Source organism: Mastacembelus armatus, chromosome 21 (genome assembly GCF_900324485.2).
Source record: "Mastacembelus armatus chromosome 21, fMasArm1.2, whole genome shotgun sequence".
Classification (NCBI taxonomy): domain Eukaryota; kingdom Metazoa; phylum Chordata; class Actinopteri; order Synbranchiformes; family Mastacembelidae; genus Mastacembelus; species Mastacembelus armatus.
In genome coordinates, this window is record NC_046653.1 from 15,456,576 (window position 1) to 15,482,007 (window position 25,432).

Consider the following 25,432-nt stretch of genomic DNA (forward strand, 5'->3'; position numbering starts at 1 on the left):
AGCAACCTTCCCAGACACACCTATTCTTTTATTTATGCTGTAGTCCTGAAACCATTACAACATTAGTTATTGCCATATATCCTCATAAAAGTTTCTGAAAGAAAACCAGGCACTGACAGATATTCCTACCATTTCTGCTTATATATATGTATGTATGTATATGTATGTATATAGAAAAATGCTCTAGTACTTTAAATCAAGTGAACTATGTCCTAACTGAGCTTTAGTCTTCTTTAAAACCTGATACTCTGTTACTCAGGATGCATTTCATTAGTAAAGTCATTATAAAACCTCGCCCTTAATTATTACCACATCTTATCAAAAGGATTATAAAGCATGGGACTGACTCCTGAGACCTCTTAACACTGACTCCTAAAAAAAAAAATGATTTGGATTTAATTTTACTTCCACATTGACAATTGAAGGTTTGCATCATGAAAAGTAAGATCATGCAGGCTTGCAGCTATAATTTTGGCTTGAATGTCAGACCTAAATACACCTTTGCATCTCAGCCATGTGACACACTCAGATATCGTTTCCTGACTTGAGCCTGTTGAACTCCAATCTTTAATCAAACACACAGAATTTGACATATTCCACTGAAGCCAAGGGAAAGCCTGATAGCAGCAGGTTGGCCCCATTATCTTTTTCCGTCTGACTTGCTGTTGGCTTACGTGAAATTGTAGTGAACCTGAGCAGAACATGAAAGGTGCTGTACTGACTGTGTGACGCTGCTGTAGGCCCCGACACTGCTTTTGATGTGTTAATCCTGTCACACTGATGCCAAAGCACTTCAGCAGCTCTGATACTGCCAGAGGGTCAAGGCTACACTCAATGCAGGAGATTGACTGGCAATGTCTGACTAAACCTCACACATTAAGTTTACTTTAACAAGTGAGAGATTCACAGTTTTTCTCAGGATCTGCCAAAACCAGGCCTTTTAAAAAGTATGAATCGTGTAGAGAATGACAAACTCATCTTGGTAATGCAAATATTTAATTAGCACTTCCATTGGGCATGGTGCTGCCATGTTTCATATAGCTGAAAAGAGATAAACACTTCACTTTCTCTAATTATTTAAGCCAATTACATTGCTGAGATGACTGACAACATCTATATTTTCTAATGTGTCGTATTGACACATAAACACATAGATTCAGACATATATCCATTATAGTGAGCGAATGCCCAATGATTTCCTATTTCAACTATCCACAACAAACACATAACCTTAGCAATTGTATAAAACTCCCCACTGAGCTGGTATAGTAAAAGAATACACTGGGAAAGAAATGCAAGTACTCAACGAACCTAAAATACCTCAAACTTCTGATGCTTAGAGGACTAAAGTTTCAAAACAAGAGGAAAGGTTGAGCCGTTTCACCCAATAACAAATATGCCTTTGGGAGAATTCTGCCTCTCACTTCACTGCGCATTTGCCATGAATAAATAATACAACTGCATCAAACCTGGCATGCAACCAGCTGTAATGTACACTAGATGGCACTATGTCTTTGAGAAATGGGGTGATGAAGGCATCTGGACAGGAAACAGAGGAACTTAAGCCAATAAATTTCAAATTGAAAACATTTTTTTTAATGATATGTCACTTCAGACTTATGAATATGTAATGAGCATTACCATAAAAATACATGTACAGTAAGCAAAAAGACTAATGAAAGACACAAAACTCTACTATATACTGTATGCATGAAAAACATGTCAACAATATTGCCCCAGCATGTCAGTGCTATGTGAGGAAGCAGAGAGTCAAACAGCCTGATTATAATCAACTACCTATTGGTGAGAGGGTTGATTTTCTAATTATAGCCACAACGAGAAGCATAGTCAAAACCTTCCCCTTGACTCACATCAGAGAATTACATCGTATTTGTTTTTACTGATGTTCTAACAGAGCGCCATTATCATGCTGTATAATAGCTATTCCAGTTCCTGATGACACTAAAGGTGATATTGGTGTGTGATACCAGTGATTCTGTAACAAGGCCCGACAACATGGCGGGCACATGTGTTTAGTCACTGGATGTGCATGCCATAATTATTTATGTATATTAGATCTTTTCCTCCAGAGGACTTCAGTAATTTGTAAGTTTAATCAATCATCATCATCATTGCCAACATATGCATCTTAAGGTGTTAGCACCTCTGGGAAAAGACAGGCATATCTTCTATATGCATTAATTGAACAGATGGTTCCCATAGAATGCATTTCCTCTGGTAGCAACGTAATGTTTTAAACAAGATATGAAAAATGAATGGAGGGTTTTCTTTTCATTTTCTGCCAATATGTAAACACACATGTCCCAAAAACCACATCTCTCAAAATCTTTAATTGTTCAGATAAACAGAAGGATTTCGTGTTCATTCATGGGTTGATAAAATTATTTCTTAAGCGTAATCAACCATTTATAATCTGTTACACACATTTAATAAATGGGTTATGACACACTGTAAGGTATTTATATGCCACTACAGGGAGAATATATATGCCCAACTTCTATAAAAACATACTATATTGCTATAATTGTTTTCTACTGAATTTAGTAATTATTTTAGTTTAGTTTAGTGTTAACGCTGTTATAATTATACAGTAATAATGTTTGAATTGTTTAGAATATGATTTTCTAAGTTGCCAAGGTCTTAGTGAGGAAGGCTAATCCTGCAGGACTATACTGTCCTTGTACTTGTTCTGTTTTTTTTTTTACTTCACATCATCTATATTCTATGATTTTTAAAGGTTTAATATATTGTCCCTGACACTTGAAAAGGTGAAAAGGTATGCAAAAAAACTATAATAGAATAATCTGCTTCACAGTTGGAAATGGGAAAGTTCTCAGTCATCCAAGTAGTGGGAGATGTAGAAAAGTACAATAACTGTTCTGTTTTAGTTTGAATGGTTTTATCACTACATATTCATTATAAACTGAAAATACCTTGAATTAGTACTACTATTCAAATGAAAAAATGAAGTGTTGTAAATGTTAGCTTCAGATTTCAGCACCGGAGGTGCAAATAGTTTCAGTGGTAGACCTGACAAACTTCTATATTTGTCCCGAACTGTGTGTAACATACTAGAGCTTTGAAAAAGGTGACACTTTCAGATCATAGTGGATCGGTTCATTGCTGGTTTTAGTCTTTTAATGGGATTTAATGACAAAAATAACAAAAATACAGAATATCATCATAATATTTTCGAAAGATACTTGTGTTTAACTTAAGCAGTTATATTACTTATAATTAAGCATCAACTTAAACCTTGAAGTGTAAAAACTGTAATAAGGCCTTTTTTCTTCAGTTATATTCTTAATCTTTTTGTCACAAACTATTCATTACTTCACTGTGTTTCTCTCTTTCTATCTTATTGCTATTATTCCAATCTCATCTTTGGCTTTTCTCTAGTTCCCCAGTCCTAAGTGGAAGTTTCATGACTAGCTGACCCATGATCTTAAACCAGGGTTCTAATCTAAGGAGCTTTGTGAGTAAAGCCTATGGCCTCTGTGTGTATAGTATAAGTTAAGTACAGTGTATACTCAGTCATGTCTGTACTGCTCTTACAACTCCTCTTCCAACTTTTCCCCATCCATGTCTTCATTCAAACTACCTTGCTTACAAAAATGCATTTAGTCAAATCAAGTTCTATTCTTGCTCTTCATGTCTCTGTCTTGTTTCCTCTCAAAACAGAAACCAGCACACAATCCAGAAGACTAATTCAGAGTAACCAGGACTGAAAAGTAGCCTGTAATGTAATGCAGCTCACATGGCTTAGCTTGCCATGATCCAAACATACCCTTTTTTTTTCCTTTTTTTGTTTTTAACCACAAATGAAATCCACCTAGACATACTAGATATACCATGTTATGTTTGCTCACTATAAAAAGTAATTGGTTTGCATGAATGAACAAACATGAGGGAATGTTTACACAGAATTATTATTTCCAAAAACAACAGTATGGGTCAATGAGATAATGGCGTTAGCATGCTTACAATTTGTGTTTACAGACACTCAAAATATTTCTTACAATGTTTATCATTCTGTCTTGTTTGTGTGTGCACTCAGCTGCATGTACACACAAACAGGTCAGGAGTGTTTCTGCATGCACGTTGCAGCTGCATGCCACCTTTCAGCTCAGCACAGAAATGTGACTGAACTGTACTTTGACCAATGGTTTTCAGATGCCCTTGCCTATTCTCAGATCAAAAGCTGACGTGTCACTGTCTTTGAAGTTGCAGTCACACTCATGGCAACAGCACAATGTTGGGGACCTGAGCTTAGCTGGCTGTGGGATGATGCCCAAACATGCTATCTGCTTTTTAATAAAAAAAGAAATATGTGGCCAGACTACTGCTCTAACTTTTACTCTCAAACAGACAGGGACACACACACACACACACACACACACACACACATATACACACGCACACGCACACACACACAAATGCACGCACATCATGCTTGCAGCGCTGCCAAAGCTGAGCTACAGTGTTCAGTGTCTCCCCTGGCTGTTCTGTCAGCTGCTAAATTTTCCTTTCTATCTTGCAAACACACACGCACACACAAAAGAAACAGCTTATCAGGCATTCTCTCTCACACACAGTTAGAACACTTCTATCCTGTTAAATTAACAATGATCACTTTTCAAGCACCTATCTGGGGATGTCATCGCTGCTTGACACAGAGCATATTCCTCTGCTGCAAGTCTGAGCTAAATTAGTGCATGTTCAATCTAATCATAGACTCGGTAGCAGGTCTTACCACTAAACCACAAGGGGCAGACAACTCCTCGATCAACTTATTTTCCCTGGCAACTGCTTCTCCTGTCTGTGTTAAAATAGTTTTTCATTTGATACAAATGCAGTATTTTTTCTGCATCTCAATTACAGAGGTCAGGGAGTCGGTTCTGCTCATACCAAGACCTTGGCCATGCCATAAGTCTTTCCCTGACCAGTGACCACTTTGAGGAGAGACCAAATGCTTTCTCACTAGCAGGAAGGCCACAGTAAGAATAACTCTGCCTCTTCATCACATTCTTGTTCGAGTTATATTGTTGACTGAGCCAATCCTAAAAGCTAATACACTCTCCTATCTAAGTCTGGGCGCACTACATGGAAACGTAGTCAACAGCTCAACAGCCACAGTGTCGAGTATCAGGGGGCTGAGGCCCTTGGGGTGTACGTCCGTAGGGTGTATTTAATGTGGTGTCTAACACATCATAAAGCCTTCCTCGCTGGTTCAGGTCTATCCATAAACAGCAGATTCTTTCAACCAAGACCTGCCATCTGGTGCTAAAGCATTTTTAGCATATTAAAAAAAAGTGTAGAGCAGAACCAATATTGTCTAACCCAAAGCATAACAAGTAAATGACCTTTGTGATAATTTCAGTACCAGTTGACTCCACTTTATCAGGTCTTTGTCCTTGTCTGGAGACATTCACCTCAAAGGTCACTGGCAGTGTTGCTTAGCCGAGGTAACTACCAGAGTGCATATAAATGTGCGCTTTTCTCACCCGATCAATATCCATCAACAAAGAACAGAAGCAAATATGTTTGCTCTATGTGACTTCTATGAAACCAGAAAGACACTGCCCAGCTGTTTATGTTGCAGGACTCACACAGATGGGAATGGTACAGCGACACAAACCATGGTTAGAAAACAGTGCAACCACATGCAAACTAGGATTTGATTTGACATGACAGAGCAGTGGTGGTTTCTGCCCAATCCTGCTGAGGCCCACACCATGTGACATGATATAAGCCCATTTTTAGCATAATTCTGCAAGCCATTGCACTTTCTTCAACTTCTGATTGCAACTGATTATGTCCTAGCATAAATGTGCCACAGCATAATACTGCAACATGATTCGACACGGGCATCTCAACAAAGCCTCAGTCAGGGCAGTGTGCATATCTTTCTTATATCTCCCAGTGACAGCACCATCAGAGACAACACTGTGAGACTGTTATTATGCTGCATCCTGGGAATATATACTTGACATATAGCAAAATTCTATTGTTATTCAAAGCTGGTTATTGTTTTGCATTTGTTTTGATTTTACAGCCTTGGTTTCACACAATAGAAGAAATGCTGTGAGATCCATCTTAATGCTATAACTGACAAGAACCGAGGAGAAGCTCCCAGTGAGGCAATAAACAAAAGTAATGAATATTTATCACTTATTAGTCTTACACATAGTTTAAGATTTAAAAGTGCTCCCTTAAAGAAATACTGCACAGTGTATTGACAAAATTGCTCAGTGCATTATGTTTAATTGCTGCTGTACTTTGACTGTGTTGTCAAATGCACTTTTTATTCAATACTTTAGTGAGAGCGTTGTAGGAAAAATAACTTATCATGTCTTTAATTGAATATGAAGGCAAATTTCTGCATACTTTTGAAAAGGTGAACACAAAAAAGCAATCGTAATACTGGTTCCAAAAATAGCAGAAGCTGTGTTGTTACGAGACATGCATAATTAGAAACCAATGACTCTGGTCTCTTTCAATGAGGTTTGATCATGAAGTAATGTCAATAAAATATATTTTAATATGCACCAGAAAAAGAAGAAGTTTATCCAAACAATAAAAACCTGGTGCATCTCCGGTCATTTTCGGTAAATTTGAAATGAGGCTTCATTATTCACGAGCCAATAGCAGTTGTCAGAGTCCAGCTTAGCCAGCTAGCTACAAATTGGATTTTTGTCCTTATTTCACACAACATGATCAGGTCCTTTCACTTTTAAATGACAGTTACTGTATAATGTCATAGCTCATTTTGGATTTACATACTGTCGATGTTTGTAAATACAATATGAGCATATGTATGAGCATATTTAGTGGCTCGTTTTACACAATATTGCCACAAATAATTTACTCAGTCCCCTGGTACCTGTTTAGCGAGACATTATGGTTTATCGTGGTGAGTAAACTTTGTCCCACAATAATCCCATGGAGAGAAAAAAAATGACAGAATATTGATGAAACAGTGGTGAGTTTGTGCCCGAGAGCCGCCCGAGGCTACGACAAGAGAAGTTGAAAAAGGGTGATGATTAAAGGGAAGCTATACTCTGTGGAGAACAGAGCAATCACGGGCAGGCCTGCTCTCTCCCTGCTGCCCTTGTTCCCCAGAGAAGCAGGCAGTCCAGAGTGTAATGGGGCCAGTGTGCCTCATTAATGTATTGACAGATATGAAAAGTAGCAGAGCCTTTATGCCGCCAGCATTAGCCTCCGGGACAATGCTTTGGATGACTCTAAATGAAAAAAATTCAATAAAATCTCTAATCTCCTTTGTGAAAAATTGTAGTATTAGCATTGTAGCTGCTGGTTGACTTGGCCTCTGAAAAATAAAATTCATAAGTTGAAGTGATTATTGTCATGATTATAGCTTGCAAAAACAATAACACTGAACCATTTAGCTCAGCAATTACAAGAGATATTATTTTTCACTACAGTATGCAACACTCACTGATCACCTCCCCCCTCTGCTCACCTTCATTTAATTAACAATCTTTATGGTTTATTAACATTTATTTGCAACTTCAGAAACATCCAGAGCAGCTACATCAACTATCGCATCCAACTGTCCACAACTCCATTTCCAAATGATTTAGATTAAAAAAAAAAACATATGTAATTGACTAAGCAGTTTGTCTAAAAGTGACCATCTAGAGTATGTTTCTTTATAAGTGTGACCATAAATCTGCATTTTGTGGGATATATATACTGAGATAAGCTCTACTCCAGTCCTTGGGGTGTATCCCCTGTGGCTTGCTTGAGATTCCAAAAAGAGTAAGGTAACTTTTTTACTTGCTGGGCATGAGGTCTGATTTCAAGGTAGGACTGATTAAACTGCATTGCAACCGTAATATATTCTACATGCATTTATAGCTCAAATTTCTACATACCTTTAAACCCTCACCCTCTCTTTATGTTGCTATAAAATTTTACTTTGAACCAAAAGAAAGATTACATGGCATCCAGACCACTGTAAGAGAAAGGCTTTAAAAATTCATTCACTGATACCTTGGCAAAAACATAAATCAGCGTGTTACCCACTTAACACAGAAAATACGTGTCAAGTAATTACATAGGTGATGGAAACCAAAAGGTAGGAGTGACTATAAAAATCTCACAGAAATATATTTCAAGAATTATAAATAACGAAAGCGCTGACAACATATGTCACTAGGATAATGGATGACCACATAGTATAGTTGACATGCCGCACCATGGACAGCATTTAGAAATATTAAATGCTCTCAATGTGGCAACATAACCCAAGGAGAGCCAGGGCCCATGTTTCTCACACTGCAGAACATCAAAAGAGGCGAGCAAGGAATTTTGAGAAGCCCAGAGAAAATTAGTTGAAGTTATAGTTGAGATTTTTTTTCTCTCACATACATGCTGTTCTGAGGCTTTGGATGACCAATACATTATCTGTGTAATACATATAAATAGGGTTATTTTATCTTGCTATCTGTAGTTTCTGCTGTTCTGGCCAGATGTATTTTTGATTTAGTTAGTAATCCTGGTGCAAATAACAGCAACATACTGGAATTAGTTTTGTTTACATTGTGATTCCACACATCTTTGTCTGCACCTGTTAATGTGTTATTATTTTCCCCTTTTGTTTTCTCTGATGTCCTCTGCAGATTTTCTTCCATGCTACAGTTTGGTTTTCTTTTTTTAATTGCATCCTTTGGACTTTCAGCCAATAAAAGAACTTATCACGAACTCAATGTAAGGCATTTCAGAAATTACGAACAATGACACGCAAAAATATTGTGTCTGACTGGCAATGCCCTTCTGAATTGATATGTCATTTGTTATGGGATCAGTTAAGGGTTGCATCTAAAGATCATTTTGTATTCTAAACAGGGCTGAATTGGTTTATGCCTGTTTCTTATTCCTTACTTTTGGTGCAGAACTTTCTTCTCCAAACTGGCTCCTGAGACCTTTCTTTGAAGCACTTCTTACAACTTTCAGTAATAAGGTCCACAAATGACTGTGTGGCACATACCCCAGTTATTATTTTGAAAAACCTTAAACCAGGTTTTGGAAGTTGTGCAATGCATTTAAAATTCAAGTACCTGGAATGGTCTTGGAATTGTTAACCTTTGTTCTACACTACATTGGCACATGCATATTTATTAAAATTATACAGAGATTGTCTCTGAGAATAAATCTGTTGACTTTTCAGCACTAGTGAATATTCCTATTTCTTCTGTTTCTCTCCTATATTAAGTCATGAGTTGTTTTCCACCCAGTTAGCAGTAAGGCCTAGCATTCTTATTCTGTCCGTCTCCTTGACAACATTGCTAGTGTTGCCTTGCGAATGACAACAGTGAACTGTGAAGGATAAGTATTCTGGGGTTGTCGCACCATTTGGCTTGATACAGCATGTGTGGTGTCTTTATCTCACTACAGGACCAAGGTTATAACACTTTGATGTAGTACATAGCTGTAACCCCAATTCTCTGATAGCCAGATTGAGATGTGTCGCTATGGGATAGGTCTGTTTGCATGTTTATCAGACATGGCCTATTATTTAAATATTCCTTACCTCCTGATAGAAGTGACAGATGTGTGATGAAAAAGGGGCTCTACTTCCTACTCATTTAGATACACTCGCTTCCCTCTCTGAAAGGTAAGACTTTCATTCTTCAGGGAACAGAGAACGCTCACAGTCATAACTGTGTCTGTTTTTTTATTATGCATGAGTACAACAATAGGCGTTGTGTGTCCTTGTAGAGACTTGTCTACATGGTTACATGGGCCCTGTATCTGCTTTGGTAAGCTCTTTATGTTTTGACCATCAGTTACCAATTCACTATTTTAAAAGAATTTCAGTTCATTTTTTTGTTTTCCACAAAACATTCTGTTTCAGTCCGGTTTATAAGTGTTGGGGAAAAAGGGGATTCACATTTAAAGGTATATTTGAAACAGTCAAATATTTACATTACAACACATGAGAGCCACTCCCAGCTTAGGGGATTGTTAAATTTACATTCAAACAATGCCCTGGAGAATGCCACATATACACTAGGCTATTTATTTTTATGTGGTCTTAGAAAAAGTACGAGTTATGTTAACATCTGTGGAATCTCCACAATTGCATGGCGAGGGCAAGACAACAACTCACAGGATGGAGCTGTGGATAGGCCCACTTTACTTCCATTAAACTGTATCCAAAACAAGAATGTTTCAGTGGCTTGACATGTTCCTGGACTGCAGAAATATAATGCCAGGGTCAAGATTTTGGGAAAGGAGTGGTTGTGTCTTTTCCTGAAAACTAACTTTACAAACCGCACACAGGATGTTTTACGCAGCTTTTCCTACTAAACATGGCAAAGAATGAGAGGAAAAAAGAGTGTCCATGAATATTCAGTTATTTCATGTTATACTCTCACAAGTTACCTATACACTATACCAGCTGTGAGAATAATGGACATACTATACATAGAAAAGATTTAGTATGCAGTTTGAGAGACTGTTCTGGACAATGCAGCGGTATTGTTAGCTTCCACCTGAAAAACTGCCTTTTTGTACAGCTTTATTCATTCAGTCATATTCCTCACAGAATCATCTTCCTTTGTTTGAGCATACTCCTCACACATTTGCTCTTGAGTCATGTATTGGCTAAGAGAGGAAAAACCCTGAGCAGGTCACTGGCCTATTACAAAGCTAACAAATATAGACAACCACACACTCACACCTAACAGGAATGTATTGCCCTGCGTGCCCTTATGGTAGGAAACTGAAGTACTTAGAGGAGGGGAAAAAAATCATGGGGGAAACCATGACTTGAGTGCAAAACTTACTTGCTGTGAGGTAGCAATTCTAAGCATTGATCCACCGTGCTGCCACTTTTTCTTATTGAGAGGGCTAATCCAGAGGACTACAGTAACTGCCTTTTTCCTTTTTACTTGACTGTTTTCTGAGTACTGAAATGCACATGGTTAAAATAAGGAACACTACACACCAGAAGATATAATGCACAACAAACTGCCCTTGATCTCATGCTAAAGCAAAAGTGATGCCTTTCGGTTATTTTCTTTGACATCCACTGCGACACAAAAATGTGTTTTGCTTCTTGTTACAGTGTCTCACTTGAATGGTTGACCTTCATGTTTCAGAATAATGTATGTGCAGAGTTGCTGTTGCTGTTTTAACTTTCATCTGTTCAAGGGGGAAGATTCTTTGAGCTCACCTTAAATCTTAGTTTAAGATGTGTTTGTAGGACTATAGTATTGTGATGTCACAACTAGTTTAGATGCTATTCATGGATCAATATCCAGCTCAATGCGATGTACACACCTTTAACCACCAAGACCCATACAATAAGAAAGATATTTTAACGTGAAGTATCTACAGTTTATTCCTTCTATAGAGAAATACTCTCATTCACACCTATGGGGAATTTCAAGTCATCAATTAACCTAACACCATGATGAAATGGATTCAAACCCGAAACCTTCTTGCTGTGAGATGACAGCAAATACACCTCACCATTGTGCCGCCTGGAGTTTAACTTTTCATAGGAAAAAAAATGCATATTAATTGATGCTGTATTTTTCAATGAGGGAGATGGAGTAGATGTAATTAAGATTTATGGTGATTTTATGTATTTGTGGAAAAACCATATCAAACTCAAGTAATTATTCCAAGTTACAAGAGTGCTAAACCAGGGGAGTTTTAACTTTTCCTGTGTGGTTTGTGATGAAAAAATCCACTAGGTAATTATGTGTTCCCATAACAATCATGATCCAATTAATTGGGTGGATGGGATGCCAAGGTTAGCCAATCAAATTCCAGCAGTTCAACCATAAAGGGATTTCTTTGTCTCTGTTTGCTATATTTGGATAGATGAATAACAGAGGCCTGATGAAGTAAACTAACTAACTAACTAACTAACTAACTAACTAAACAACCAACCACCTCTAGTTTTATTGCTCTTGTTAATCCATATGCAATCCCTCATATTTATCTTGTGACCAAAGGTTAGAAACCACTGAGTGCTTTAAAAACCTAGCAGTCTGGCTGAAGAGTATTTTCCTCAATATTTTGTAAAGTGCTTTTCTGTTTCAAGCAGGTGTTGGGAATTGCTGTTGCAGGTCTAGACTAACCTTGGAGTGTGTGCCTGAATACGTGCTGGATAGCTACTGCTGATTGTTGATTTTGGCTTTCAGAAATGTTTACTTTACCCAGTAATACAGAAAATGTTTGACAGGGTGAGACAAGAAGAGAGAGAGAGAGACAGAGAATAGCATCACATCTCCATAGATGAAAGAGGAGCTATAATTTATTGACAATTATACATTTTCCATTTGATGTGTTATCCCAACTGTGCCCTGGAAGATATATGAAAAATGTATGTCTATTTTGAATATTAAGAAACATGTATAATTTCAGAAAATATATATACATTTTGGTGAAAATCTAATTATATAAAGATCATTTGTAATGTAAAAAGGGACTATATTGCTTAATCAATCATTAGAACTTAAATAGGTTCTTCTCCCTCTTTTGTTTTCTAGGAACTAATTTTGGAAATTGCTGTATTTGTTGCAATATGACCCTGTTTAATATGAGTTGAGGCAAACTGTAATGGCAATTGGTGAAAACCAACCTAAATAATTTTGCTTTTTGAAAAACTAAATCAGTCTTTAACATAAACATAAATTAAACTAGCTGCTTTTTGGTGAAGAAAGATTTAGGATGTTGGAGCTGGTCATTGCTGACTGGAGTTAGTTTCATTAATGATCTGAGAGCATGCACATGAATAACCTTGTAGACACTGGTGATGTCTTAATCACTTAAATATTAAAAAATGTGTCTGATAGATCTAATTGACTTTCAGATAGCATCTCCTGAAAGCTACGGAAAAAAGAGCAGTCCATTTGTTGATGTAGTCATAGATCAAAGGATTCATTTTTGACAAACAGTATTCCCTACAGATTCTACAGTCTAGTCTTGTTTGTGTCATTAGCTCATTGTTTATAGTGCAATACTGATAAAACGTGAACTGCGTATTACACGAGAGACAAAAAGGACTAATAAAACGGCACTAAATTGCACTGCACAAAACTTGTTACAAATGTCAAATTAAAAGCTCCACCTCTTATCTTTAATGTGCCTTGGAGCCTGACAGTCTGTTGTGCCTTCATCCCCTCTTTGGACTTTAAAATCTCCATTTCTTTCAGAGTTTTGAGGGTGTGTGCTCTGACAGAATGTCAGGCAATTAAACAGTCATGGCTCATTGAGCTGGAGATGGGCCCACTCCTCCAGGCTCCTCTATAGGCAACAGAAGAAAAGAACACAGGCACTCCCCTTCATCCTTTGCACATTCTTTGCCTCACAAACTTAGCAGTAAACCCAGACAAGGAGTTCTTATCAAAGGACACTTTAAACTATTGTCACAACACTGTGCAGTGTCACCATCTTGCATAATTATTCTGTGCTGGAACAGTGAATGGAAAAAAAGATGCTGTGCTCTCACAGGGAACCAGGTCCCAGCTACAGAATAAACACACAAATTCCACCACGCTAATGATTGTATGAGGCAGCTCCTAGGCAAGACTGACACCTTTACACCTATTCCTAATGAACGGCATGGAGGCATGGAAACTCAATAACAGGCAGCGGTTTTAAGTGCAATGTGCATGTTAGTGTTATATGTTTCAGGTGTGTCAGGACTCCATAGAGCTGCACAACCTAAATGTGGGCAAAACCTAAACTTGAACGTAAGTATTTTATCATTGGAGGGCATGAAAAAAATTTAGAACACAATCAAAGTTTGCAGTCACAAAAGTTGCAGACTAACACCTCTGTCTTCAAAAAAGTATTTGTTCAGTGCCCAAGACCCTTTCAAAAAGATTACTAGCAACCCACTGAGGTACTGCCATATTGAAGGAAAGAGGAAAGACCTAGGTTCATAAATAACAACACACAATTAATGGCATTTCATAAATCACTTTCCACATAGGATTGGTTTCCACCCACTGATCACCTGTCTCACCTTAGCTTGAAAGAACCACAGAGATACAGTGGCAGTGAGGAATTACACCGGCTGCTGACTGCGACTACTCAAGTGTTTATATCCCAAACAAATGGAATCTATCCTTATGAAACTTCAGCCAAATCAACAGGAAATATTTGGATGTAGTGAACTGGTAAATCAACCTCCTGGTAGTAATGTAAAGAAAAGACATAAATATAAGAATATACAGTATATAAGATGGTAGATACTGGATACAAAATTTGTAGCAGAGAGCTGTTTCCTAAACAGTGTCTGCAGTGATTACTGCAAGTGTATTTTACTTCTTTTATTCATAGTTATTTTATTTTTATAATTTACACCAAAAATGCACAACGGTATTAGCAACCAGTGTTATACAGTTGGCAGCTGGAGGTAAACTGCTGGTCTGAGCTCACAGCATGTGTGTGTGTGTGTGTGTGTGTGTGTGTGCGTGTGTGTGTGTGTGTGTGTGTGGTATCTAAAAAAGACCTCAAACAAGGTAATTCAATTCCTCCCCTCTTAACAGTGTTAATTATTTCATCATGTAGTCCAAACTCAATAAACCTAATCTTACATTTACAGGTGCTGTAATACTTTAGTTATCTATAGTGCGGGTAAGAAATACAGCATTAACACTTAGATTTACAGCTCATTATTATTAACTCAGTATAACCCGGTGGACTGATCAACTTCAGTTGAGCAAGAAAACATTTGTTTCCATTAACAACTGGTGACTGATCATGCTACTGGATCAACGCCTCTCTAAAACAGTGTCAACATAAACCAAAGGTTCTGTTTATTTATTGACTATTGCATTAGGCTGCATTACTTTTAGCTTGATGCACCTAACAAACCTCCAACAGACTGCATATTAAATCAGCTCTAATCAATACTTTATATTAGCAATGGATCACATGACTACTTCTATGTGAAAGGGGTCACCCAATGATGGACCAGCAGAGGTTTATCATCTGACCGCAGTTTCCCTCATCATTATAGAGCATTTCTGCAGTTTTCAAACCATGGTTTTAGTTTCTGTTCACTCTCATCATCATTTGTGGCAATTTCACATCTGTTTTTTTGGATCTGTCTCTCTTTGCAGCCTTTTTGGTTGTATTTAATAATGTCAATATCACTGTTTATTTGTGTCTGTTTGTGCTCATTTTGCTTTTTTTAGACTGTAAAAAAAACAAGAAATACAAGAAACATTAACAGTGCTCACCAATACCCCCTTGACCTCTTACGCCCCTGGGATTGTGCCCAGTAGGCCTGCTCAGTAATCCATCTGTGGGCTACAGCAGGCAGATGTTTTTAGTGAAAAAGCTCAGATAAGCCCATTACGCACTACCTGAGGCAACAGACAAAGTTAGTGACCTGGTGAACGTACTGGAGCATTTAGCAGTCAAAGAACCATTATTTCCCTCAGGAGATAACGGGACAAAAAAATAAAAGTAAAAGAAGAGACAATATTCACCAAGTCTCCCGAAATACAACTCCCAATTATTACTGTAATGCTGCGCTATTGTCTGTGGATGTGTAAAAAGCGAAGGTTTGTTAGCAAATTATATCACTTAAAATATCACTGAATTTACAGCTTGTCTGGGTTTTCTCAAATGGCCTCAAGAATGTTTAATATATTGTAATTGCAGCTTAATATGTGTGTTGTTGCTAGTTTCTTATTTGAAATGCCATATTGTAAAAAATGTTCAACAGCTTACTGAAATTCCTAATGGACTCTAAAGACTTCTGATTCTTAGCTGAAATCTGGTTAAATAATGACTGAGGGCTGGACTGAGCCAAAAGACAAACCAAAAATTTTCTTCTACTGCAATTTTCAAGAAATCAAACAACACCCTTTACAGTACATTAAAGAAATGCCATTATTTGATTTGTGGCTTCTTCTGGCCACTATGATGAACATGAATCCTTCGGGGACACTGATGTTGATAATGGAATTTTCTGCTCAGGCACACTGGTCTAGTTATCGTACATCAAATATAAGCCCCTGTCACCGATCTCTATTGTGTAAGATTCTCCAAGCAGGCTAATTGCCCAGTTATTCATGAGCAGTCTGCAGTCCCCATGTCCCTGTACCATTAGAGCAGATGCTGGCTGCAACACTCCCCCACTAGCTCTTCACAGCTCTCCCCTCTGCCATCTCTGACAGCACAGGTCACCTGCTGATTGGTTGGTTTCCACGAAGAGTTGACTCTATTAGCTACGGCAATGAGGGTCTTGGACTGGAAGGTGTCTAGAATAGATATGGTGGTTGACGTAGGTTCATGTTGGATCTCTGGAGAGAAATCTTAACTAGCTGAGGACATCATGGCATGTGTTCAACAATCTCTGTGGAGTTAACAACTCAGCTGTAAAATATCATGTTTAACAGCTGATACTCTAATGCCATAACACACACTGGTGGCCATTATAACCTCTGAAGAGCTTCTGCATTGGAGGCCTTGATAAACTAATGGAAAAATCAAAATACATGTGACCCTGAATCCAATGTGACAGCACACCAGCTACTGCATCTCACTGGGATTAAAAGGTCACAGTGTTTACTGTAAATCCACACAATGCATAGAATACAGCCCTATGCACTCTCATCCACAATATTCAATCTTAATATTAAAGCATCATTTTTGGTTGTAGTCATTATGCATAAAACTGGACCTGACAATAGAAACAACTAAATAAGTACAATATGAGTATAAAAATGTAAACCTTACACTGTGTTGCATTGCATTCCAAACAATCCTCTGGTTTGCAGCATAAAGACAGGGAAACAAAAAATCTTAATTAATTCAGTGTAGCTGGAAGAAATTGTTGATGGACATGCAAAACTAAAAAGGCAACTGCTGTATATAAGACATCAAAATGTGAGGAGGATGAAACGGCAAGTACATAATTAGTACTGAATAAAACAAATAACTCATTTATTGTGAGTTTCCAAGGGCCAGATGGAAAAACTGCTGCTTTTCAAATTATGTATTCATTAACAAAATAACCTATCATTAAGAGAGCACTAAGACATTTGTTTTACCACATTTTAAATACTGCGGAAGAAAAATGCTGCTCCAAACAAATTTAATACATTTGGTTATGTTCAAGTACAACAAAAATCTACCTATTTTTTGGTGTTTCTGATATAAATAGCTCCAGATACCAGAATACCTGAGATACAATATGAAAAGGTTGACTTTGAGAAAAGGCTAGAAAGGAGACAGGATGGTTACTGTGACTGCAAAGGTAATCCATGATGAGAACTGTCTCTCAGCTGAATTAGACTGTCAGCTCCATGTTAACCTTTACCCTCATAGAGACTTTTAGGTTTCAGGGTTGTTTGAGATGGAAATCCAAGCATCAGGTATGCCTTACAGCAAACAGTTGATATGGTCATCCTCACAAAATCTATCCATCTCTTCTTTCATTCCCTTCCTTTCTGTTTTCTAAGTACACAGAGATGAGAAGGGCACTGAACGCAGTGCTCTACACCTTCCATTGCCCTCTTGGGGTAAAGCTGTTGATTCGTTAACAAACACAAATCGATAGAGGGCTCTGAATGGAGGACAAATACAAAGAATTAATTTCCGGCTCCAGGGGCTTGTGATGGCAAATCACCAGCTTTAATCAACAGTGTCAAGTCAGAAAGACAAATGATGTTTACACTGAAGCAGTGTCTTGCCTGAAAACAGCAGCACTGGCTCTGTGTGCTTACCAGTCTGTCTAGGCTTGTGCCAGCTGCAGTGGTAGGCCGCTCCTCTGGGCTGTAGGGCCTGAAACGGGCATTGAACACATCCGAAACACCACGGGTAGACCTAGTCATCCCTGCGGGTTTTGGCTGGCCGCAGCCTTGAAAAACCTGCAATCACAAAAACATGGGCACCTAATTATCGGGGGTATAAATTACTTTGGATGCAAAAAATAAGGAATACATACTGTTTGTTAAGGCCTTGTGATGCATTAACCCCACATTATCGACATGTCTGTGCTCTATGTCACGCTGAGGTAACTATGTTGATAGGTGATTCAACTAGGGGCTGTGACCAGTGCCATTTAAGAAGACAAAGTTAAGTTTTTACAGGCTTTTGGGAAAATACCACATATACTTACCATAACAACAACAAAACTACATCTGCTGCATAGGAAAGCCAACGGGGCATTTAGTTTTGAATGAAAACTGCCATCCAAAACTGTGTAGGCAAAAGAAAAAAAAAAAAAAATCTTCACAACCGCCTCCATTTTTTTTTCTTTCTGACTACAATTTTGTGGGCAATGAAAAATGCAGTAAAACACAGGAAACACATTAACTACTGTTAGCAGAACTAAGATTATCTGACCAAACTGAAACATATAATTCAAAGACAAGACCTAAACTTGGACATAATTAGAACGTGTTGTATTACACACCTTAGACCACAGCCCACTATGATTTACAGCAAGCTTCCCTCATCATGCTCTTCAGTTTATGACAATTACAGACATGTGAGATGGCTGAGGAGGGGAATACATGTAATTGACATACCCTGTATGTAACCTGGCCACTGTTATCTTGCATATTCATGATAGCCTCTGAAATCTTGACATCAATAGGCTCCATGACAGATTCAATGTTGAAAGGTCCTTCCAGCCTCTGCGCCACAAGCAGCATGGCATCTGTCATAACAGTGGTAAAAAAAAAAAAAGGTAATATGTGAAGACAGAAGCATTGCAAATATACACTCATTTAGCTGAAGAAACACTTTTTACTGCTTATCTAAGTGTTGACACACTCATCTGCAAAAATAACCTTTTAATTTAGCAATTTTGCCACTTTTTTTTCTCCTTTTTTGCAAATGAAGTGATTTTAGTAAGATGTGCAGCTTAGTGGCACATTCCTGTCAAGTTTAATCTAAGTTGGTCCAATATGAGTTAACATTAGAAAGCACATACTGCTCTGCAACTTAAGACATTAACAAGGAAGAAATCACATGCACAAGTTGGATTACACATTTAGGAATTAGCTGCACTTACAGAAAACACAAATATAAAAAAGAAGCATAAAGGATTCAGCTCATGTCTCTATAAGCTATTATATACTCTGTTGGAGCTCATTTCTATTGTGTGCATTTGCAGCATCCATAAATTGGGTTTAATTTTATTTTATTTTCATAATTGCTTGCATTTTGTTTATGTGGATTTTTTCCCCCCTATTTCCTTGTATTTTCTGTATTTGAAATGCACTCCAAAACGTAGTGGTGAGTATATTTTCATCAATTGATTCTGTCAGTACTGCAGAATCTCTGAGTGTATTTTATATCTGGTTGCAAGTTGGAAAAATAACTGGATTCACAGAGCTCCAAGGCCAAACGAATCCCTCCTCTGTCATTCATCTTCTCTGTTAGTGTACACTCTCTGGCTTCTCTGACACTACAGGCACTGGCAAATAAAAAAGTGATGTATACAAACTCATAATAAGTCAACAATACTGCTGTTACCAAATGATACATATTACATATCAGTAACATTTTAATAAAAATACAGTTGTAAACAAATATGACAGACTAAGTTAACTGTTCCAAAGTCAGCAAAACAATTGAAAACTTGTTAAAACTTCTGCCGTTAAAGTAAGAACCTGCGTTATTTTTGATTGCTTGAGAAGGACGAATGATCTGATTTTCTGTGACTTCAGAGTTTTTGATCAGGAGCAGTGCAAAAACCAGTTGGCCTTCATGTAACATTAAGTTCATTCTGCATGTAAAACATCTGTTCTTTATTTAATTGAACTGAATTGTTTCCATCACCATTTGTATTTTCTAACATGTTGAGAAAAATCTAGATTCTTAAAAACGAAGGTATTGCTTTGGTTACACAAAACAATTTAAGTTTGCTTAAACAGATTTAATAAGGGATTCAGAACTGGATTTTATCTGGCTTTGATAGAATGATTCAGAGATGGATTCAGAGTCAATAAAATCCTATTAATCCCCAGCCCTAACTACGACAGTGCTATTTATTTGAATTTCATTAAATGCAACAAAGCTGTATCGACTCTTTTAGCTCTAAAAGAAGAGAGAAACCAAGACTGATTCCAGGTTGTACCATGTGAAGACTTGCTGGTTTTGTGTTTTATATCACTGTGTCTGAATTTAAGTTTGAACTGATGGATGGAAACGGTAACATACATCTTTCATAGTAAAAAAAGACCCAACTAATTAATCAGACAACTAAAAAGGACAATGTTAAAAATAACTATCTTTTCATACAATCTTTCATTGAAGGTCATAGTTTTTAAAAGCAAACTATTGTGTCTTTGCTTCTGATTATCATAGAGTAGCCTAATGTCAATTACCTCTGACTTCTCACAGTCCTCCAATACACACTTATGAAGCATGAATTCTTCTTTGGGCAAATTCAATTTTTATGTAGATCTATTCATTCAAGTCAACAAAATTTTGTTACGCTGCATGCAACGACTAGCACTGATGAGTCATTTATTTAATAGAACTTTTAAAAGCCCAGCACTTATTTACATCCCCTTCAGGCAGTGACTAGTAAAAGGTCAGTGGCTTATTAATATCACTGTGTGGGCTCAGACCAGAAGGTCTTGTTGAACCCTTTCCAATTCCACTTCCACAGAGTCCATTCGTATTCACTTTCATTTAACATCTCTGCTCACTTTAAAACAAGATATTGCACACAGAATAATTCAGTTTTGTTTAATGTTTAGTTGAACTGTTAATACCTTTAACAGTGTTAAAGTACATTCAACCTCTTAGCTTTTATAATGTTAATGCTGTAATGGCAGTTCTACATTTGAATGGCATGCCACAGGGACTTGGACACCACCAAACCACTAACTCATAACTTAGGATGTCAGAGACCTGAAGACAGTACTTAGACAGTCTGACAGGAGAGGTTTCTCCATCCACAGACCTCCCAGGGAAAGACCTCACCAGCAGGGTGTCGTAATGACTCTACAATTACCGCCTTACTAAATCGGGTCATCCTGTCACTGGGCGACCGCTGAAACAATACTTTCTTACATGCTTATTAGTACCTTAACTGTTTATTTAGGATGCACTAAAATACAGTAAATACCTTCTTGTTGTTTTTTTTTTTTTTGAGGATTATCTTATAGATCTTGTTTGGTTTGCTGCTCTCTTCACATGAGAATGATATAATTTATTCCCAAACTGTCACAGATATTATATCAAAGACCAGTTTAAAAAACAATGACAGGAGACAGTAGCTGTATAACGAAACGTGAAAACAACTGACCGCAACTGAACAAAATAAACAAACAAAAACAAAACACTGTAATATTTGATGCAAATGGTAGTCAAAGACTTAAAGCAGGAAAAGGAGACAAATACCGTACATGAAGAAAAAAAATTCAAATTACACTCCTCCTCTTTGATAACAGACCTGTCCAGCCTTTCTTTCTTTTGGGATTTGAGATCACTAATGGCAGAGGAAAAGAGCTGGGAAACATTAGCTCAGCTCTGGCTCCATTTCCTTTCCAATTATGTCAAAGTCTGTGCCTTTGAAGAGCTCTTCTGTTTGTTTACACTGTGGATTACAAATAGCCTGTGATACTAGCTGAGATTTTAATATACAGGCTACTATACATCAGTGCCAAATTCTTTTCTACAGTAGCTTCTTAAATTGCACCACTGTGCAACCATATGGTGGAAGTGTACATAACACCTGCACCAGCAGAGAAATCAAATGAAAAATTGAAATTTGCTACTACTTGCCTATTTGCATTAATGCTGATCTGCTATCATAATAGTTTTCTTTGCAGTAAATTCCAATTAAGGCTGAATGCTGTCTCTTTTTATTCCTGTAGTTACAGAAAACTATTTGAATGGGGCACAGCCATACAGATTGCTGTTTAATCCCGTTATGATGTAAATTCATTCAACTGCCTCAGGTGTGTCTGCTTACTTTATAACAAACACATAACCCCCCCCCCAAATTTAAGCATATGCATGAAAACCGTCAAATGCAAGGACTGAAAATTTAGGTCAAAGGAGCCAAGTGGGAAAAGCACCTATTCATTATAAGAGAAAAAAAGACATGCCTCCAGCATCAGAGACGAATCCTTCCAACATAACTAACTTATCTGCAACTTATCAGATGGGCTCAACAAACACAGAGAGCCGGGAACTTTGTCTTTATACATAACTGAGGGAGTGCAGGGAGAGACAAAAGAGAGAGAGAGAGAGAGAAGAAGAAGAAAAAGAAGGAGAAGTGAGCACAGGAATGAGAAGTGGTGCTGATTGGGTCGAGTCAGGCCAGGGTACGACTTTGTCCCATGACGGCTCCTGCAATGCATGTGAAAAACTCTACCTATATAGAAAATTAATGACTCTCATTTGTGAAGAGTGCATGAAGTCCAGTCCGTTGTGGCCTGACTGCCACTCTCAGCCAAATTTTCCCCGCATCACATTTACAGCACTGAGATAGGCCACCGGCCAGCCGGAGGAAATCTTGTTATCATCACAACACAGCCATAAAAACAGAGGCATTTTGTCCTCTCTTAGCAGAGGTTTTTAAAAACAACTACTGATACTGTGCTTTAGCGGATACAGACATTTAAAACTAAAAGACATCATGCTGTGAAAAAATAGCATGATTCATACTAGAGGTTGATATTTCAGATTGTGATTTGAAACATGCTCATTTGTGCTGTCTGGCTAAACAGCAAAAAAAAAAAAAGTCTCAGGAGGTAATATTACTCTGGGCTCTGCCTCTTTATCGAGATTGATGTTCACTTAAATTCAGGCTATGTCAGCCAGAGGCAACCTCCAGCAGACAAGGACAAATAAGGAAAGTGAACAGGACCATCTATGGCTCTTTGGCTGTGAAGAGTTTCACAGGATGAAAAATGGCTCTAGTGTAATTTGGATTCTGTAAAGCATAGCTCATCTGTGGTTCAGTCAACCAGCTAATGGTGCAATATGAAATGGTAGAAAATGCATGTTGTCCCTTGGTCAAACTTCGTACTGATCAAAAATGCAGTCCCTACATGTACACACACACATACACACACACACACACCCTCACACACACACACACACACACACACACTTATCTTCAACCTTTATCTTAGCATTAATAATGATACGTCACTCACACACCATAAATAACTAATTTAATTAAATCAAAATTTAAAAGCATGTTCAAAATGATAATTTCTTTATAAAAAAGCAAAGACAAAACCAAAAAAAAAAAAAAAACTTAAACAGCCTACCACTCTCCATGGCTACCACGAAGGGCTGGTGTAATGCTGGTGTCTTTGTGAACTTTCCGTGACTTTTCAAAGGCGGTTACAGAAAAGGATAAAACTGTATATCACAGGTACTCTCTGAGCTTCTAGGGGCTGAATGTTTAAAGCACATGCCAACGCTATTCTCCCATAAAAATACAACCCTAAGTCATCATCTTATTTTACTAGTAATTGTTCTTTATTGTTAAGTCACCTTTTTTTGCTACAGTAATTAAGCTGAAGAAAAGGAGGAAGCTGGGATGTGGTCAGGGTGGATGGATGGGTCAATGAAACAGGAGTTTGACACAGAAGACTGTTGTTTGCTTCCTCTTTCAAAATGGGGACAAACAACATATTACTGCTTACGTTGTAGAATTTGCTGCGCATACCAGAAAACTGCATCGTCCACGGTTCAACCCCAAGCCAGGGGACCTTTGTTGCATGTCATGTCTCTCTCTTTATGCTCTTGTTTCCTCTTGCTTCTGTACACTTTCAATGATCAAATAAATGAGAAAAATCTATAAAAATCTATAAAAAGTATTATTTTCTGATACAAGGATTACAAAGTGCATTCTGTGACTATATAGAACATGCACAACAAGGCATTTCCCAGAAGATGTAGAGAATAAAGTAAGGTGGACAACATGAAAAAGACCTGCAGTCATGCACACACAGTGACTACTGCCAGCATGATGACAGGTGAATACATAGATTCAGCTCAGTTCTGCCAGAGCTCCTGTGTTCTGCTGTGAAAAATAACCTCACTTTAAACATACACATAAATATTGAATTAAAAGATCAGTGTCAAACACATCCTGCTCTACCTCACTACATAATAATAATAAGCACAAGTGCCTATGATGTTGGAGTATTATGGGAATCTTGGAGCAGTGTCACCCAAAGTTAAGTCATTCTTAGCTGACTGCTTTTAAAATGATGCTCAGACTGTAGGTTTTTGGACAGAATTTTGGTTTGTCAACCACTTTGGTTAAAACCTTCCAATATTCATGATCTACCGAGGATCAATTCTAATGATTATGGTGATTCTCTGACCTTACTTCTAATGACTGAAACGTCTCAAAAACAGTCATAGTGCAGACCCCTAGTGCTGTTTAAAAATAAAACATACCACATCCATCATCGTTCTTTTTCAATTATTATAATGCAAAAGCCATACTGGAGCAGCACTGATACTGCACTACACTGCTAATGAAACTGAGCAGCATAATCCAATAATGAGCCATTCACAAGCAGCTCGTGTTACTAATGGAGTTGGAAATGTCACAGAATTTCAGCATGTGGACGCTGACAAGAGGGTTTCAACTGTTTTGCCCATAAATGCATCCATTAATACCTCCAGAACACATCCTCCTCCCTGCAAACAGCATCCGTGTTAGTACTTTGTAAATGCCACTTGTTAGAGAGCACACCACCACCACAAAGTTCAGATGTGATCTGGACATGCTCAACAGCCAAGCACATCCGAGAAAAGACAATGATAGGTCTCACTGCCTGTAGACACAACAGAGAGTATGCTTTCTGTTCATATATTCACTCTATTCACTCTACCTCCAGTCTGAAAAGCAGATTTCATGGTTTTTACACTAATATATGAAAATAAGGATTTAGACAATTACATAGCTTTACTTGTATCAAGAATAACATCTAATGAGAATGATCAAGTTAAAAACATAATTAAGAGATTAGATTTTCTGATTTGTTTTCAAGTCATCTTAATTAAACAAAATTTAAAAACTCCCGAAGTTGTGTATTTAAAGAACAATCTTTCTTTGCTGAGATGTGGCAGAGTTATGTATCATGTGACTGTCAGGTTAAAGATTTCCAACTGAGCTCAATAACTGTTGAAGCCTTGTATTAGCTTTTGCTGAACTTAACGAAACAGTTAAATGTTTTGAGAAATACAATCATTCGATGTTGTTGAGACATTTGTTAAATATGCCAGTTAGCTCAACACAAAAAACAGGCACAAAGAGAATGGAGTCTGGTTCTGCCCAACAGTAACAAAGCCTGCCCTCCAGTACCACTAAGGTTCACTAATTCATGTTACATTTCATTTATTTAATCCACACAAAATAGTCATAGCCTATGCTGGACTATTTCTTGGCAAGGGCTAGATGCCAGGCAAC

The 25,432-nt window shown here is 37.6% G+C and overlaps 1 protein-coding gene across 1 annotated transcript in view; it reads right to left on the reverse strand.

The window, feature by feature from the left end:
- The window catches only part of gpc6b (glypican 6b), a 72,755-nt gene that overhangs the window by 3,582 nt on the left and 43,741 nt on the right, over positions 1-25,432 (reverse strand). Inside the window, exons 5-6 of the mRNA XM_026296003.1 lie at positions 18,558-18,688; positions 17,751-17,894 (exon numbers count right to left, since the gene is read on the reverse strand). Of these exons, the coding sequence (XP_026151788.1) occupies positions 17,751-17,894; positions 18,558-18,688 (275 nt within the window). The remainder of the gene's footprint in view (positions 1-17,750; positions 17,895-18,557; positions 18,689-25,432) is intronic.